Source organism: Homalodisca vitripennis, chromosome 1, assembly GCF_021130785.1.
Source record: "Homalodisca vitripennis isolate AUS2020 chromosome 1, UT_GWSS_2.1, whole genome shotgun sequence".
Classification (NCBI taxonomy): domain Eukaryota; kingdom Metazoa; phylum Arthropoda; class Insecta; order Hemiptera; family Cicadellidae; genus Homalodisca; species Homalodisca vitripennis.
The window spans coordinates 29,161,321-29,176,027 of NC_060207.1; the positions used below are offsets into that span (position 1 = coordinate 29,161,321).

Below are 14,707 nucleotides of genomic sequence, written 5' to 3' on the forward strand. Positions count from 1 at the left end.
TCATTTATAATTCCAAGATATTTTGTTTCCCTTTAAATTTTGATTGTTAAATGATTCTATTTCCTTTTGAACCAGAGTTGCCAAAAATCAACGTACGAGGGGTATTAGAAAAATAAGGTTCCCTATGCCGCCGAGACAGAATGCGATATGTTGGGAGAAATCTGGAAACACTGTCTTACTCATCAACTGTCCCTCTCTCTATCCATACCACTCGCGCCTCGCTACGTCTAACAGTGCCGGCCTAGCTGCCTTCGAAGACGTAGCTCCCTGTCATTGTTACCGCCAGATGCGAAATTCGTGCTGTGATACGTTTTTTAAATGCAAAACAGATTTCACCTATTGAAATTCATCGTCAGTTAATCAAAGTTTATAGGGAAAACTGCATATCTGTTCAACACGTTCGGAAATGGTGTAGAGAATTCAGTGAAGGCCGCATGGAAATTCACAATGAAAACCGAAGTGGACGGCCTTCAGTTTCAGATGGAGTTGTTGAAAAAGTTGAGACAATACTGCTTGAAGATCGGAGAATCGCCATTCACAGGAACAACAGTAAACTCTGACAGATATTGTGACACATTAAGAAAACTGAGACGCGCGATCCAGAACCGCCGTAGAGGAAGATTGTCCAGTGGTGTGAGGCTTCTCCATGACAACGCTCGACCTCATGTCTCACGTCAAACTCAAGAACTGCTGACAAATTTTGGCTGGACTATTGTGCCCCATCCCCCCTACAGCCTAGACCTAGCCCCAAGTGATTATCACTTATTCCCAAAATTAAAGGAACACTTGGGTGGCCAACGCTTCAGTACCGATGATGAAGTCAAGGAAGAGGTTACTCAAAGGATTGGCGGCAGAATTCTACACATGGGGATAGAAAAGTTGGAGCATCGTCTACAAAAGTGTTAGGATAGAAACGGTGATTATGTGGAAAAATAGCTTAACTTTTACGTGTTAAATTGATGTATAACACTAAGTAGAAATATAGAGCTGTCTATTTAAAAAAAATCATGGGAACCTTATTTTTCTAATACCCCTCGTAGTAAGTGAAACAAACTACACTCTCTATCAAAGGTTCAGGTTCATATGGGCAAATAGTATTGAGTAACTTCTTTGCTAGATATGTGAAATGAGCGTTGATATAGAAAGCAGTGAGAACACTACTAATTTAAATCCATATGACACTGTAGAGTCCTTCCCTGGTGAAGTCTTCCCCAGATGTCTAGACATGTGCAAGGTCAATTGGATGGAGTGCATACTGACTGTGGTTGATACATACATACCTTACTTGTGTCAATTACTTAATGATCTTTGTTTAATTGTAGATTGGTGGAGAGGCATGGTAAACAGGGTTCAGCAAGTATTTTTTACTGTCCAATCAGCCAAAGTTTCAGGAGGAGACGACAGAACTTATACCTCGATTAAGAGTAAAGGCGATGAAATTTTGTACGTGAGTCTTAAAGTTACACAGAAAAGTAACCTTGTGAAAATGTGAGAGCGGAAGTTAATGTTTAGTTTAAAGTTTGTTAATAACGATGGATGATCTGAAAGGGTAACAGGATTTAAGCCATTTGTTATTGCTATATGTTGCAAAATTATAACAAGTATCGAGGAAGTTAATGGTATGATCTGAGGCCAGATAATACCTCCTGATGGAGACAGTGGGGAAGAAATATTTATACAGTATTTGTGGGTAAAATAATAGGCACTTCACGTTTCGACAAACAAATTTGAACTTAGGAAGAGACTGAATGACACTGACTCAACAGAACAGTTTAAGCCTGTTTGCTTTGGAATTTAAAGTCTGGATTATGTTGCTTGTCCATGTTCAAATTAACTGCCTCTTAATGAGAACATTCACAACAAGAAAAAGGAAACCCATACACCTAGCCAGTTGCCAAGAGTCAGTAACTGCCTTGCATGATTGATGTATATTGGTAATAATAACCCTTTGGTGCTAGCATCTATGACATATGAACAGTTATTTTCTGTTGGCTACAAGATACTACTCCAGAGCAAGAAATTTGAAGTATATATATGTACATTATAATATATAAACTTCTTCAAAAAATAAAAGACCTGTTTTTTTATGTTCACAAGGACGTGATATGAAAAATCTAGAACTGTAAGTGAGAAAATTGTCATCCACTGTGCTTCACATGTCAGAAGTGTCGATTATAATCTAAAACCTACACAAACCTATTCTAAATAGTGTAAATACATAAAAACTGTTGTTTTAGTGTTAAAAGCAATATTAAACAAGCCATGACATGTCAATCAAGCTACAAGATTAGTGAAAGGTTAGTACAAATTTAATTATATTACGTAACTGTAAATCGCTAACTTTTTCCCAGTGTACAAGTAAAAATTGTTATTCTCATAGCTTTACAGAATATAATTTAACCCCTTAACGGTTTTTTAAGTACATAAAATACCTCTTCCAGTGACAACCTAATTGTACCATCCATCAGTTCACAATAGCAAGCCTACCTTTGCTTGAGCTTTCGCTTGTGGTTGTGCAGGCGAACTCCCCCCGTGCTCTCCAGCCCGCCCATGATGTTGTTGATGGAAGCCTCCGGCACAACCATCTTGCCGTCTCACTGGAAATTGGCGTCTACTGCAAAATACAATACTGTAAGTACAGAAGAGAAGGTTATGAAGCTAAATAGAATAAGAAATGGGCTAGTGGAACAATTCATGAATCATTCATTCAACATTTGAGTTCCGTACTGAATCCTCCAGTGCAAATGATAATTTCTACTTTTGATTTGCTCTCCAGTTAACTCATGTTTAGCTTATGAGTTACATGCCATATTGATGTAATATTAAATTCTGTACCATCTGTTCCATTCCTTTTTAATGAGACTCATCAACCATTATAACTACAACAATTACTAAAACTTAATTTCATTATTATTTTTCACCTTTAATTAAGATATTCAAGTAGTGTAGTAGATGATTTGTGTTTACTATTAAAATGGTTAATTAATCCAACCCACCAGCCTTACTAACCTTCATTTTGCTTCAGACCACCAAAATACTAACCTACTGAAAATTAGAGGAAATCAGTGCGAAAACTACAGTCAACACCCTCCATGAAGCACAGAGCTTACTCATTGTGATTTTAACTTGTTTTTGAAAATTATCAATGTACACAAAATTAAAACTTTACTGACAAAGTATTGGATGAATTTAATTGCAACTGACTGAAGACATTCTCTTTTTACAATAATGATCCCAAAACCTTTAAATGTTATAGATATGATTTAAACTGTTATAGACAGTGCTTTTAAAGCTTTCAGACATGTTTTCTCTCTCAATACATTATGGTTCTTGTAATCTGGTTAGTTCAAATACTGCCTTTATTCATACTTGTTCTGTTTCAGATAATTGGAATATTATTATAATTACCACAACTTGAGATTAAAACCCAATTTTTATAAAAATGTTACAATTTTCATGCAGAGTTCAAAAGTTTCAACAACACCCAACTTCCACGAATTGGCAATTCTTAATCACAAGTGCTGGACAACTGTTCAAGCCATTATTTCAAGCTTTAATGATAAGTAAAATGTAATTTGTGAAGAACTGAATAAGTTTGTTATTTTTTCTTAAATAAACTCTGTTCCAGCTTTGAAAAAACTAGATACCTGTTGAAAATAAATAAGGATAACAAAGTCATTCAGGAAATGGCCAAAAAGCATTAACAACAAACTATCCTAGCAAAAACGAGATCAAAAGATAAATATCATGTAAAGGGTCTATTATGATTGTTAATTATTTTTATTGTTGTTAATATTTTTATTATTCTTATTTAAAATTTGAAGCTTCGGCCAAAATTGACGTTGCATCAGCAGCAATTATGCTAACAGAGTTATTGCCAAGGCATTGGCAATTTGACATAGTTGTAAACAGCTGTGTATATATTTCATTAAATACGTTATACTTACTAGCGTAATTGTCTCTTCTTTTAACAATCAAGTTATACTGAATATGTGTGAAATGCGACAACAAAATAGAACTGTTCAAATAGCAGTAGCTCCTCAGCATACAGGTAGTTTTTGCATAGTGCATTAGTTTAGTTTTTTATGCAATTTTTTTCATAGAGTAAAACCTGTCATATCCGACCCTGGGATATCCGGCACCTCCGATATCCGGCTTCATAACAAAATTACACACAGGCAAACTCGATCACTTTCTCCCACACGCCGGCCTGTGGGATGGTGGTGGGAGAAGGGTGAGAAAGGGATGGTGGCTTTGATTCTCCCTACAACAAACTGCTGTAACGACCTTGTTGAAACTGTTGTTGTTGCTGTTGTGTCAGCTTTTGAATGTGCATTGGGATGTGTTGTAGTGATGGAATAGTTTCTTGTTACTTTTACAATAAGTTAAGATCTGAATATACTCCAATCTGAAGACAACACTGTTAACATTTTCAAAAAACACTGAATTACTCGTAGCTGTAATAAACTAGCAGATCTAGCATTTCAATATAACTCAACCTAAGCTGGAAACTACTCATAACTACCCTCATTTCTACTATGGTTGAAATGATATATTTCCACTTCCATTTCTAGTATACTGCTCTTACAAACTAAATCGAAAATAGTGTTGTTTTGTACTGATATTTTTGTAATTTAAAATCTAAAAACTGAACGTGATTAACTTCATTATTAATTCTGTACAGTATTTACTAATAAAATATACATTAAAACAGGTTAATTACAAGTTACTACTTGTTTTAATTTGTTGTTTACAAACACAATGAATAATTTGTATCATATTAATAGTATTAGTTCTGATAATTAATTTACAGTTCATAGTTTGCCTTCATCTTATTAATTAAATAAAGTTAATAACTACGCAAAGTAACGTAATATAAAATTATGCTCTAGATAAAATTATGCTCTAGTATTAATTTGATTGTTGTATAAATTATCATAGTTTCATAGGTTCGTCATGGCTAACATAACTTTATAGTTTTGTATGCGATATTTATGTTTTTTTTTAAATAAACTTTTACTGCTTTTTAATGCTTTAAATTATTTACTTTAACAGCCTTTGTTCTTTTTTTTTGAAAACAAGTATAACATTATTGTTACAAAATCAGTATATTTGTTGTAAGGTATAAAGATATAACTAAGCATTTATTCTCAGCAATAGTTAACTTTATAACTCTTGATAAAATAATACAAATTTTCTGTATTCTCCATTGGTATTATGATAAATGAATGTTCAGAAAAAAATATTGTATCTTACGTAAAACAGCTGTTTAATTTTATATTTTGATAACGACCTTCGACAATGAAGTATATGCCTTCAAATTTCAAAAGAGTCTTAACTATTAAGAGGGCATGAAAATACTGCACTTACAGTAGTATAAAGGATCTGAAAAATTATTAAAAACTATGGCCCTAAAAATTTGTATCGTATTACTGGAATAAGGTATTAAACTTATTTCACTATATTTAAATAAACTATAATTATTAGATTGCAATCTAGACTCCCTGATAAAAATGATTTTGCAGTATAAAATCTCATAATCCACATTAATCAAACTCTTTGATCTGAAAACATAATGGAAAAGTAATAAACAACCTTTGTTGCTTGTTGCATGTAAAGAAAATTAACATTACTAATAAACACTATTTACTAAATAATTGATTTTATAGGATAAACTAGAATAATAGACATATGAAAGTGTTTATGTGTCAGTAAACCCTATGTATATCCTTAAAAGAAATCATATTGCATTGTAGTAGCATGATCAATCAGTGCGAAGCAATTTGCCACTAGGATTTACTACTTGCGATGGATGGTTCTACACACTAACATCGTGCATGGGCCTGTTCTCAGTGCTTTACAACTGTAAAGGAATGTATGTTATACAACAAAATGTACCTTGTGAAAACTCTTAACTAACTGAACTCCTGATACTTGATTCAAGTAGTTGTCATAAATGACAAATACAAATAGAAATCAAGGGCGGTGAATCATTCATAAAGTTGGCAAAAACAGTTTCACTATCGCTATAGCAGTACACACATTGACAACCCGTGTTCTGGCTTCAGTGCCAGCCTACCCGATTAACAACACCAACAATCCTTCAAGGCCCATTTAACAGGCAATAAAACTAAAATAACACTGACTAAATGCAGTTTCTTGATTTATTTTATGTGCACGCCAAACACTACTGACTTTCCATTAGTACAGATATTTTAAATACTGAAAACACTGCACCACATGAAAGATTTAACATGAAAAGTTGTAACTCGTTATTAGTTAATATACAATGTGTAGGTGGCAGTCAGTTCTACAGTGAACTGATAAGTACATACCTACACTTTCACCCACACAGCATGTTATCACTTGACACGATATTATCTTTTATATAATAACACATTACAGAATTAAGGTGATCTAGTGCAATAAAGTTAGCTTTAGATTACAAAATGTAATTTACCGTTTATTTATTCCCAGTCACTTGGTGTTTATCGAACTTAATATTCTGCTAAATATTAACACTAAATATGCAGAGAAATATATGATCATCTACACAATCTGTTCTATCTTTGAATCTAACAATATTTTTAAATTATGGTTATTATTTATAAGTATACCTTTTTATCCATGAAATGTTCTTTTGTTTTATCTTACGATAACAACCTGAAAAATCAGCTGACGCACAGTTAAGTTTTTCAGTGCAGCTGTGATTGATACACAAAAAACTTTACCGTATGACTATGTTGAGTTATTATATAACAAAAATTAAAGAAATCATATCAGTTTTCATTTTATTTTCCATATGATAAAGAGCATTGATCACCGCAAAGAACAAAAGTGTCTTTCGGTACTCAATCATATTTCCAACATCAGGTTCATAAAACACAATTGTACACAGAAACAATTACTTTTGCTTTTAATGATACAAACTACTATTTATGAATATATTACAAAAGGAATCATTAACAACTAAAATTCACTACTGTTACAATGAAATTACCTACTCATAGTAATCTGAAGATCATGGAATCGATAACCTTGAGCCACTTGATATCTAACTGGTTAATCTGATAGCTATGTTGAGTCTTGTAATAAAGTAGTTTAATACCTTCACTATGGCTCTATAATGAGTGATAATAATTAGTATTCTCATGAGGCAGCAAGCGCACTAGAGTAACTGTCACTGTAACGTGTTAATGTTATAGGACAAAGTCCTAAGTTTGATATTAACATTAATGTACAATCCTTTATAAGTGGAATATTACTATGTTGAAGTTATAGAATTAATAAGAAATAATAATTTATCAAGTCAGCTACGGTATAAAATCGGTTGATCCATTGTTGTTAATTTTAATTTGCTGCTTTACACATGTCATTCTGAGGGCTGTGTCTGTGATGAGGGTTCAAAATTATGAATGAACAAATCAATATTTAGATTTTGGTAATATTCTGCTCTTGTTCGCTATGCTGAGTGAGGCTTTATTACAACTTTGGATATGGTGGAGCAAGTAGATCAGTGCAGGTCTTAAGCAGTATTTTCTAAAATAGCTTCTGGAGAGGGACATTACATTGCAATGGAATTCGACACTGAATTAGGATCGAAGAATATAGGTGGAGACTTTTACTTAAGCCTTGATTAGATAAGGAAAGCTCTCTTAAAGCCAAAGTAGTATTTGAAATATTTATGCTAGTTTCTCCCTTTCCTGTCACACAGTGTTGTGTTTGGTAGAGTAGTGTCAGGAAAGTAGAGATTGCTGGATTGCCTCTACACTTAAAATCAGTAATGGCTGCAGATACTTAAGAATATGATTATGGGCTTTCCATGTTACCACTGTCGACAAGATAAAATTCATGTGACTCCCTGCCTTTCACCATCCATGTTTTGATGCTTTGTTGGTTACAAAGCTTGCATAGGTAACGGTCCTCAGTCACTGCACCAGTTTCCCATTCTGATTGGGTAACAAATTACTTGAGCTTGGAACAACTTTAATAATATCTAACAAGTGAAAGAAAATATGGGATCAAGTATTTCAAAATTAAAATGACAATTTGAACTCAGGGAAGATAAAAATCGCATAATGCATTGCAACGATAGCTCAATCAACAGTGCCTCTCTTGGAATCTCCCTCAGGGAAGATAAAAATCGCATAATGCATTGCAACGATAGCTCAATCAACAGTGCCTCTCTTGGAATCTCCCTCAGGGAAGATAAAAATCGCATAATGCATTGCAACGATAGCTCAATCAACAGTGCCTCTCTTGGAATCTCCCTCAGGGAAGATAAAAATCGCATAATGCATTGCAACGATAGCTCAATCAACAGTGCCTCTCTTGGAATCTCAATCAGGGAAGATAAAAATCGCATAATGCATTGCAACGATAGCTCAATCAACAGTGCCTCTCTTGGAATCTCAATCAGGGAAGATAAAAATCGCATAATGCATTGCAACGATAGCTCAATCAACAGTGCCTCTCTTGGAATCTCAATCAGGGAAGATAAAAATCGCATAATGCATTGCAACGATAGCTCAATCAACAGTGCCTCTCTTGGAATCTCAATCAGGGAAGATAATAATAAATCGCATAATGCATTGCAACGATAGCTCAATCAACAGTGCCTCTCTTGGAATCTCAATCAGGGAAGATAAAAATCGCATAATGCATTGCAACGATAGCTCAATCAACAGTGCCTCTCTTGGAATCTCCAATCAGGGAAGATAAAAATCGCATAATGCATTGCAACGATAGCTCAATCAACAGTGCCTCTCTTGGAATCTCAATCAGGGAAGATAAAAATCGCATAATGCATTGCAACGATAGCTCAATCAACAGTGCCTCTCTTGGAATCTCCCTCAGGGAAGATAAAAATCGCATAATGCATTGCAACGATAGCTCAATCAACAGTGCCTCTCTTGGAATCTCAATCAGGGATTTTGCTCAGCTTATCTATGTTTGACTTATTGTTTCCCCAACAAATATGTGATACAATAAAAAGACATTACCAAAATATGTAGTGCTGTAACAGTTACCATGTATTAGATGTTGATAAATATTAAATATTTTGAAAGACAAGTTGAATACGCCATCATTACGGAATATCGCGTACATTAGTTGCACAAGGACAATATTCTTTGGCATTTGTTTATCCTAAACAAAACACAACTAACTTTTACACTCAGAATGAAACTGTATAGGATTTGATCAAATCAAACTCAAATGTATACTGAACAGCATCCTTTTGCAAAGATTAGAACTAAAGAACGTACAGGAAAGGAAGTTCAATGACAGATTAACCAAGAAGAGTTCTCAATTTCCACTTAAACCAGGATTTACAGTGACCATCTACCAAGAGCAGGCCTTCAAATTCAACGGATGTTATCACTCATACCCAACTTATGTTGCATTTTCAAGAGTTAACCACCATAGTTTAGTCAAACAATCAAACACAAAGAATAGGAATACAATGACCAATTTATTGATAAATGTTAATGTAAGGATAACACATAAAATTATGCTTTTTAATGAAGATAAATTAAGTTCCTTTTTTTAATTGTTGGTTGGATATGAGAGGTTCTACTGTAGAAGCAAAGAAGCAGTGCAAATTAAGTTTCCTGAATTATTTATAAAACACAAATGATGTAATCGTATATTTGTAGTTCCAAACAAACAATGTGTGCATCAAACTAAATTAATTCTGGGGGTTATTAAAAGTGTAACTAATTCCAGTTGCCTGCATACTAGTTGTATATAGATTGCTGGTTCAATGTTATCTTGTTATTGAATAAATGACTATATATTTTCTCTATATTATATGACTTCATATAAATACAAATTACAGCATTTAGAGTATACAAATACAGGAAATTATCTCTGTATGTGCGTAGCCTGTGAGTGGAGATCGAGGCGTGATCAGAAGCATCAATTATATGCAGATGCTAATTAAACAATATAAATTCTTCAGAGAGAAAAAATACCCATTTACTACAGAGTAAAATTTACAATATTAAACTTATTTACCTAACGTATATGTATTATAATAAAAAAATAACAAAACAAAAACATAGGTTAACAGCTACAACAAAGCTAGTGTTAGCAAATTAGATATACTACCAGATAACAACATTAGCTTTGAATATCTGATGATTAATAATTAATGGATCATGACGGACAATAATAACTTTATTTTTCATAAAAAAACATCAAAGGTTATGTCGATAACAATCTGTAAGGGAGTTTGGAACCACTCACACATGCACACACGCATGTGCACTCACCCACAACACAACCTAATTCTCTTATTACTTACTCCCTTACCTGCCCCTACATTTACCACCATCACTCCCTTACCTGCCCCTACATTTACCACCATCACTCTTACCTGCGCCTACATTTACTACCATCACTCCCTTACCTGCCCCTATATTTACCACCATCACTCCCTTACCTGCCCCTACATTTACTACCATCACTCCCTCATCTGCCCCTACATTTACTACCATCACTCCCTTACCTGCCCCTACATTTACCACCATCACTCCATCATCTGCCCCTACATTTACTATCAAAAGAATTAACAAACATTCTAATTGACATTTATCTATGTTTAGTAGCCATGAGGTTACTTTCTTTTTATACATGTCATATTTGTAAACATTTGGTAGCTTAAGGCAGTTTATTAATTTATAAAAAAAATATATTTACAATGTAGTGTGAATTTGTGCAATTAATACACTTCTCCAATTTTGGGCCAATTATCTCAGATTACACTGCCAATCTGGTTGAATTACTATAACTTACTTGCTTAAAAATATTGATGTAATTTTTTAATGTGTACATCATTATGGATCTAACAAATAATAATGTCTAACATTAAAACCTTAAATTCATGAAATAAAAGTTCTCAAGGATCTTTTGTTCTAGGCAGCTTTTATAATTAACTTTTGGATAATTTCTAATGGTAATAGTGAGCTTTTAAATTACTTCCTACAGTTGGTAGGTTAACAATGCATCTCCATTTCACTACACAATCTAACTAAACTGGCAGGTTCAGTATGTTTATTTGATTAGATACATGCGCTCAAACAGGATGAAAAGTGTTGTTGTTCTGCTGTTTTGATTCCTCATTCAGCACATCAAGGTATTTTTATCCTAGATGGATCTTCAGTATTCTTAAGAAGCATATTTAGACTCAGTTTAACAACTAATGTATGACCAAGCTGAAATGGAAACCACATTTTCTGACAGGGCAGAAGAGAGACTTTTAGAGCATTATTAAAAGCACTTATAGAGCACTTTCTTATCTTTATACATCACTGTACATAGTTTAAATATTACAAAGACATACAAGTTATTTGATTTTAATAACTAATTTAGCTAACCTGTATGTTGTCAATGATTGATCACAATAGTTTGCAAATATTCAAGAATCCATGTCATGTGTATAGTTATCATATTTGTAAAAACTAACTTCTGTGAAATATATATAAATTTCATTGTAATTAACAGAAAATGTAAACAGGTCTCTAATATTATCCACAAAACATTAGCACTTGACTAAAATTATTATATTCAGGCATAATAAAACCTATGATGGTAACATCCATGTTACCTACAATGATCTGAAACCACTTTTAACAACTTCTTAGGCCTACCAACTTTCATTTTCATAAAAAATTTTATCAACCCTCCGACTGCCATTGGTATTTTCCTTAAACGCCAAGCCAGTTTTCCCAGTTTTGTAAGCTTTCTTTCTAAAATCTGTAAAATATAAATTTTTACTGCAAACCTAACTGTATTTGATATTATTTAGTTCACAATGAAAAGTATAGTACAATGATAATAAGTAGCTCTATACAACAAATATTTTCATTTGAATTTTTTACTTTGAGTGGGGAAATTTTTGTTTGTTTTATGCATGTAAAAAAGGGAGGGGTGTGCCTGAAAAATATAGTTAAGCATAAAAATTTCAAATTCCAAGATAGCCTAAAGGTTACAAATTTAGTCTAGTTTTAGAAAATTTATAGTTTTGTATGAGTCTTTAGATAAATTAATTTGTTTTAGCTCACAAGAAGCGTTGGTTTCGTGATCAAAAACAAAAACATTTATAAAAGTGTTTATAAATTGTTATAAACTGTAAACCTAACTATATCTGGTAGAATTTTATTTACAATAATCTAGAGAACACTATAACAATAAATATTGTGAGAAAACCTTTATTTTTTACAATTAGTAGAAGATTAATAAAATATTTTGAAGAGTATTCCTATCTAGAAAATTATGTTTAGGTGAGTTAATAATATTTTTTTAGTTCTCTCTCTCAAGCATTTTCATGATCGTGTTCCTTAGACTTTTTATCTGTTAGCCTACTGGTACTCGAGGAATATTTTTCGTTCATCACCATCAGCTGATACAGATGGCTGAAGGCATTACTGTTAACTTATTCAACTACTACTCCTAGTTGCTTTTTCAAGGAGTTTTTTTTTGTTTTTCGAGCTTTCTAAAGATTTGTTTTAAATGCTGTATTAATATTCATTTTCTAAACATTTTCCATCTTAAAACAACAAATAATGTGAAGAGGGTAAAGTAAATATTTACTAAAATATTAATCTTATTCTCAAATAAACATTGACTAAATAAGTTGCCTATTACTCATGAGGCAAGGCATAAGGTGACAGGTACACCACCTTTTGTATATTTTAATTAATTCAGTTTACATTCGGCTTCTATTGATCAGATACAAGGGTTTATCAATGATTGGATATGTATAATATATATATTTTTTAATGTTCAGTACAGGATTATTAAAGAGTGAATAGGTATTTTTTCTCAAGGTTTTGCTGTATGCTTGATTAAAAATATATGGTCTTGGTAAATCTTATATTTTAAACGTTTAACATCCAATTATAGTCTGTAAAATTACTGTGCACCATCTTCAGCTTAACTGTTTAGTGTGTTAATTGACGTAACCCGAGTTATTTTAAGCACCGCATTTGTTCTGTTCTCTAGCTTCAGCGATATATTACCTTTATGTTTAAAACTTACACTAGATTCAAAATCTTTTTTTAATTTTCTTAGCCAAGACGAAAATTAGCCGACATGTGTTCTGAGAGGGCCATTTACCGGTTTTAGTGCTATGTATGGCTGCTTATTGGTAAATTGCCAAGTGAATAGTAAGATAGAAATTTACCTTGCTATTAGTTAATCCTCATCTCCTTGCACATAAAGTCCCAGCAGTCTTGAAGTAACATTTTACACTAACAAACATCAGCATTGTATGAATTTACTAAATCTATAGGAGTCAATATATAATAAACCATTAAGACTAAATAACCAAGGCGAGAAGTGAATTCCCTTGCCCCACACACACTCACACTCACGCTAGAGACACACTAGTTATTTTTAGCCCTAACTCAGCCAGAGACAGCTAGTTGAAAACTGTACGCGCTTTGGATCTAGCATTTAACAACTTAAACGTCAACTCAGTGCCTTGAATGCTACAACTTGTTTCTAGCTATAGCATCTGTACGAAACAATCTAGTGAATAATTCATTCATTTATGCTAATAACGTTTCTTTTAGGTTATGTAGCAGCAATTGTTCCGTTTGTCTGCACAGATAAACACACAATGAAACTATCAATACAGTCATAATTTGAGAACATAATCCTTTTGCTAACAATCTACTTCCTTTGATTGTATTAGAATTTTCTGTTTTTCTGAATTATTAAATAGTAAATATCCACTCCCGAAACGTCACTACATTGAAGGTTAAAACGTTTGTAGTTCATATATGGCTAAAACAATCGTCTGCTACAGCAGACAAACCCGCACGTGACGTCACTTTTAACAAGTGGTTATGGAAACAGAACATTTAAAACCATTTCATAAATAAATAAGACATTTTTACTCATCTAGTTGTATATAAAAATCTATAAGTATTAATTGTTTTAATTTATCTGCATATTTTTACGGTTTACTGTATTAAACCTTTAAAACTTGTTATAGTAGCTTCAAATCAAATAATTGCTTATTGTACCAATTGGATGCTTGCCAAATGATGACTAATAACACCTACTGTATGACCTCATTGGCAAGTAGGAGACGGCATTGAATTTTAAGCGCAATATGTTCGTTTAATATAAATAAAGTATTGTGTACGGCAATCTATTAACAATATATCATAATACCAGCCATAGCATACAACTTTAACCATGATGTTCTTTTCTTACAGAATATACTTCTTCTTATTAATTTATAATCAAATAATCGAATGATTTATAATATTATATTACATGCTCATTTAAACGAAGAACCTGTTTAAAAAATGGCAAAACAGATTTTTTTATTTACATTTTCATAGAGCCTTTACTTTGAAGAAAACAACTTCAGACCTACATAACTGAAAAATGGTTGTTTTAATAAACTATCTCGTTATTTTAACTTTCGTAATAAAAAAAATACTGCAATAGTTGAGCAAATTCACTAACAAAATTAAATCATGTGAAGTTATATATAGCTTTAAGACTACGGAACTCAACCTGAAGCTAAATATGTTCTTGCCTTGAGAAAGATAGGTAATAATTATTATAGTAACATTATCATTTTTGTGTTAAGCTTTTTTAATGAGTGAATAGTGCACCAGATAGGACAGACTGTTGAACATTGACCTCGCGGTCTACCCACGTCTACTTACAGATTAAGATATAAATA

The 14,707-nt window shown here is 32.7% G+C and overlaps 1 protein-coding gene across 4 annotated transcripts in view; it reads right to left on the minus strand.

Moving 5' to 3' along the window:
• Nucleotides 1-13,789, minus strand: part of LOC124358936 (NUAK family SNF1-like kinase 1) — a 61,351-nt gene extending 47,562 nt beyond the window's left edge. For 3 of the 4 annotated variants that reach the window (XR_006922090.1, XM_046811220.1, XM_046811233.1), the window contains exons 1-2: nt 13,187-13,789; nt 2,488-2,614 (exon numbers count right to left, since the gene is read on the minus strand). Coding sequence is in view for 3 of the 4 variants with exons in the window: in XM_046811220.1 (XP_046667176.1) it covers nt 2,488-2,585 (98 nt within the window). In the remaining variant the exon portion in view is untranslated. The remainder of the gene's footprint in view (nt 1-2,487; nt 2,615-13,186) is intronic. The other variant, XM_046811212.1, reaches the window with a different exon arrangement.
• Nucleotides 13,790-14,707: the final 918 nt, after the last annotated feature.